The 4396-nt window shown below is 46.8% G+C and overlaps 1 protein-coding gene across 1 annotated transcript; it reads right to left on the reverse strand.

The window, feature by feature from the left end:
- Positions 1-2824: 2824 nt before the first annotated feature.
- On the reverse strand, positions 2825-3747 carry LOC123176420 (16.9 kDa class I heat shock protein 1-like). Its single transcript, XM_044590625.1, has one exon. It carries the CDS (start codon positions 3607-3609, stop codon positions 3154-3156), a length of 456 nt encoding a protein of 151 aa, XP_044446560.1. The 5' UTR covers positions 3610-3747; the 3' UTR covers positions 2825-3153.
- Between the last annotated feature and the right edge of the window lie 649 nt (positions 3748-4396).

Genomic DNA, 4396 nt, shown 5'->3' on the forward strand with positions numbered 1-4396 from the left:
TAAACTCATAATAAAACTGTCATCGTAACGTTAAGCGTGCGGACCCTACGGGTTCGAGAACTATGTAGACATGACCTAGAACTATTCTCGGTCAATAACCAATAGCAGAACCTGGATGCCCATATTGATTCCTACATATTCTACGAAGATCTTTATCGGTCAAACCGCATAACAACATACGTTGTTCCCTTTATCATCGGTATGTTACTTGCCCGAGATTTGATCGTCGGTATCCAATACCTAGTTCAATCTCGTTACCGGCAAGTCTCTTTACTCGTTCTGTAACACATCATCTTATAACTAACTCATTAGTTACAATGCTTTCAAGGCTTAGGTGATGAGTATTACCGAGAGGGCCCAGAGATACCTCTCCGACAATCGGAGTGACAAAACCTAATCTCGAATTATGCCAACCCAACATGTACCTTCGGAAACACCTATAGAGCACCTTTATAATCACCCAGTTACGTTGTGACATTTGGTAGCACACAAAGTGTTCTTCTGGTAAACGTGAGTTGCACAATCTCATAGTTGCAGGAACTTTGTATAAGTCAGGAAGAAAGCAATAGCAACATACTAAACGATCAAGTGCTAGGCTAACGGAATGGATCATGTCAATCACATCATTCTCCTAATGATGTGATCCCATTAATCAAATGACAACACATGTCTATGGTTAGGAAACATAACCATCTTTGATTAATGAGCTAGTCAAGTAGAGGCATACTAGTGACTTTATGTGTGTCTATGTATTCACACATGTATCATGTTTCCGGTTAATATAATTCTAGCATGAATAATAAACATTTATCAAGATATAAGGAAATAATTAATAACTTTATTATTGCCTCTAGGGCATATTTCCTTCAGGAACAACGTATGTTGTTATGCGGTTTGACCGATAAAGATCTTCGTAGAATATGTAGGAGCCAATATGAACATCCTGGTTCCGCTATTGGTTATTGACCGGAAACAGTTCTAGGTCATGTCTACATAGTTCTCGAACCCGTAGGGTCCGCACGCTTAAAGTTACGATGACAGTTTCATTATGAGTTTATATGTTTTGATGTACCGAAAGTTGTTCAGAGTCCCGGATGTGATCACGGACATGGCGAGGAGTCTCGAAATGGTCGAGACATAAAGATTGATGTATTGGACGACTATATTCGGACACCGGAAGTGTTCCAGGTGATTTCGGAGAAAACCGGAGTGCTGGATGGGTTACCGGAACTCCCCGAAGAAGTATTGGGCCTTAGTGGGCCTGAGGGGAGAGAGAGGGCAGTATCCCAGGAGGTGGCGCGCCCCCTCCCATGGGGAGTCCGAATTGGACTAGGGGAGGGGGGCGCGGCCCCTCTTTCCCTCTCCTTCTCCCCCTCTTTCCTTCCCCCTTCCCCCTTCCTAGTTGGACTAGGAAAGAGGAGTCCTACTCCTACTAGGAGGAGGACTCCCCCCTCCTTGGCGTGCCCCAAGGGCCGGCCAGCCTCCCCCTTGCTCCTTTATATACGGGTGCAGAGGGGCACCCCAGAACACACAGGTTGATCTTCGTGATCGTTCCTTAGCCGTGTGCGGTGCCCCCCTCCACCATATTCCACCTCGGTCATATCGTTGCGGTGCTTAGGCGAAACCCTGTGTCGGTAGAACATCATCATCGTCACCACGCCGTCGTGCTGACGAAACTCATCCCCGACACCCTGCTGGATCGGAGTCCGGGGATCGTCATCGAGCTGAACGTGTGCTGAACTCGGAGGTGCCGTACGTTCGGTACTTGGATCGGTCGGATCGTGAAGACGTACGACTGCATCAACCGCATTGTCATAACGCTTCCGCTTTCGGCCTACGAGGGTACGTGGACAATACTCTCCCCTCTCGTTGCTATACATCACCATGATCTTGCGTGTGCGTAGGAATTTTTTTAAAATTACTACGTTCCCCAACACGAATACCCAAAAATCATTCGCTGTATCGATTACATTTCAGAACTTGTGGAAAGTTTTCTTACTCATTTTTTATGCTTTGGTAGGAAAAGGAAAACTGTCCGTGACCAAGTTATCAGTGGTGAATAGTTCAGGCTTGCAAGGCGGCTATTTTCAGCTACCCCGACGAACCTCTCCAGGAACTTGAGAGGCAAAGCATCAGGTGATACAAGCCTTAGGTACTCCCATGATACGAGCTTCTGGTCCGTTGGATCTCTGCTCCAACGGCTCCTATGAGGTTCTGAAGGTTGGCGTACTTGTTTGCAATTTATAGACTTCAAAAGGTCTTTTTTTAAGAATGTTCAAAGCCTTCCGGGATCTGCTGGATCTATGATCAAGCTCGTATTATGGGAGCATCCAAGGCTCTGTATAACCTGATACTTTCTCATACTTGAGAAATCAACAAGAGCGATTAATTATCAGAAGCGAGGGAATGCCATTTTCCTCTTGATCACAACGATTCAGGTTATGTATGCAAAATCTGCCCTGTAGTTGAAATCATAACGATTTAGGGGCTGCTTGGTTTCTAGCCACATCTTGCCACACTTTGCCACACCTCATCTTAGGCAAATTTGATCAATTTAGGTGGATGTTTGGTTGTAGCTACACCTAAGGCAATAATTTTTTTTTATGAGAAGTGAACCCCACATGCCATAGACACAAAAAGTGTGGCAAGATTCCCTTAGTCAAGCCAAAATGTGGCTAACAACTTGAGCAACTTAAGTTAGGCAAGTGTGGTAAAAATAATGTGGCAATATATGGCAAACATAGTCACAATTTAAACATCCTCTTATTTCTTATTTATTCTTGGCCAAACCTGTTGGCTATTACACACATAAACGCCCGGGGAATGAAAACAATGCAGGGACGGTGTATCAACTCGTCAAGAAAGGTCGAATTTTGTGTATGCCGAATCACACGCAAAAAGGTCAAACTTTGCGTATGCCGAATCTTCACAGCACTCAAAATCTAAACGATTTATTTCTCGTTCATTCCTCACCAAATCCGTTGGTGATTACACAAGTACAGAAACGGCCGGAGAAAGAAACATAATACGATCTCCCACCACACTCAGCAAGAACAACACACCATGGTCGCATACTTTTATGTTCCGGAACTTCCCACACATATCAACCAAGCTGGCTCCAACCTGAATGACCATACGTCGAGACGCATGCACTTAGCCGGAGATCTTGATGGCCTTCACCTGGGGCTTCTTGACCTCTGCTTTGGGCACGGTGACGGTGAGCACGCCGTTCTCCAGCCCGGCCTTCACCTCCTCCACCTTGGCGTCCTCCGGCAGGCGGAAGTGCCGCACGAACTTGCCGCTGCTGCGCTCCACGCGGTGCCACTTGTCGTTCTTGTCCTCCTTCTCTTTTGTGCGCTCGCCGCTGACGACGAGCACGTTGCCGTCCTCCACTTCCACCTTGACCTCCTCCTTTTTCACCCCTGGAAGATCTGCCTTGAAGACGTGCGCCTCGGGGGTCTCCTTCCAGTCCACGTGGGCGTTGGCGAACGCCGCCGTCTCGCTGTTGCCGCCTGAGATCGCCGGGACGATGGAGCGGAAGGTGTCGAAGGGGTCCGCCCAGAGGTCGGCGAAGGGATCGAACACGTTACTCCGCCTCACGATCGACATTGCCGGTATTGCTTGCTTTGGCTTGTAGCTCGGGAAAGATTATGTATTGGATCGTAGGTAGGAATGGGAATATGGGATTTTGTCTGCTTTTGCTTGACACTGGCTTGAGTTGGGATGGAGGGCGATGGGAGGTGAGCTACTTATGGCGTTGCCGGGTGATGCTCTTGAATCGTCTCGAGGTCTCCCCAGTCCAGTGGAGGAGCGTTTGGTGGTGCTTTTATCGCTTTCCAGCTTGGCTGTGAGCTTCCTTCTCCTTCTATTTTCGGCCCATGAAGGTGCTACCGTGTTCTAGAGTACTCTCCAGCTTTGGTGTTAGTGAGCCTAATCAATTATTTTTCTTTGTACAGATCCAACACCCCGGCGAGTACTCTGGAAAGTGATGGGGCCTTTTTTAAGGGCAAGTCCAATGCATAGCCTCATGGTTCCGCATATCATATAGGATCGGATGTCAGGAAAAAGAGGTTCGGATAGGGAAGCGGAATCTATTGCAAGAGGTGGGTGCTTCGGGAGAAAAAGTGTGGTTCGATGAAAAAAGCTGAAAAAGTTGAAGTGAAGAGTAGAGATGCATACGTATTAAAGTTTTTGTTTTCTATTTCTTAACAAGGCCCACTAGTAGTGGCTTGCGTTGGAGAGAAAAATCAATGTAGTTGCCTCAAGCTATATTTTTATGAGGCATCTGTATTCATATGTCACCATTGTACATGTTCTAAGAAGTCAGGAAGAACCTGAGAAGCTTTGATGTGTGGGGCACCTCCCAGGACACACCAAATCCTTTAGAGGTTTTTTT

The sequence above is a fragment of the Triticum aestivum genome, unplaced genomic scaffold, assembly GCF_018294505.1.
Source record: "Triticum aestivum cultivar Chinese Spring unplaced genomic scaffold, IWGSC CS RefSeq v2.1 scaffold204516, whole genome shotgun sequence".
NCBI lineage: Eukaryota > Viridiplantae > Streptophyta > Magnoliopsida > Poales > Poaceae > Triticum > Triticum aestivum.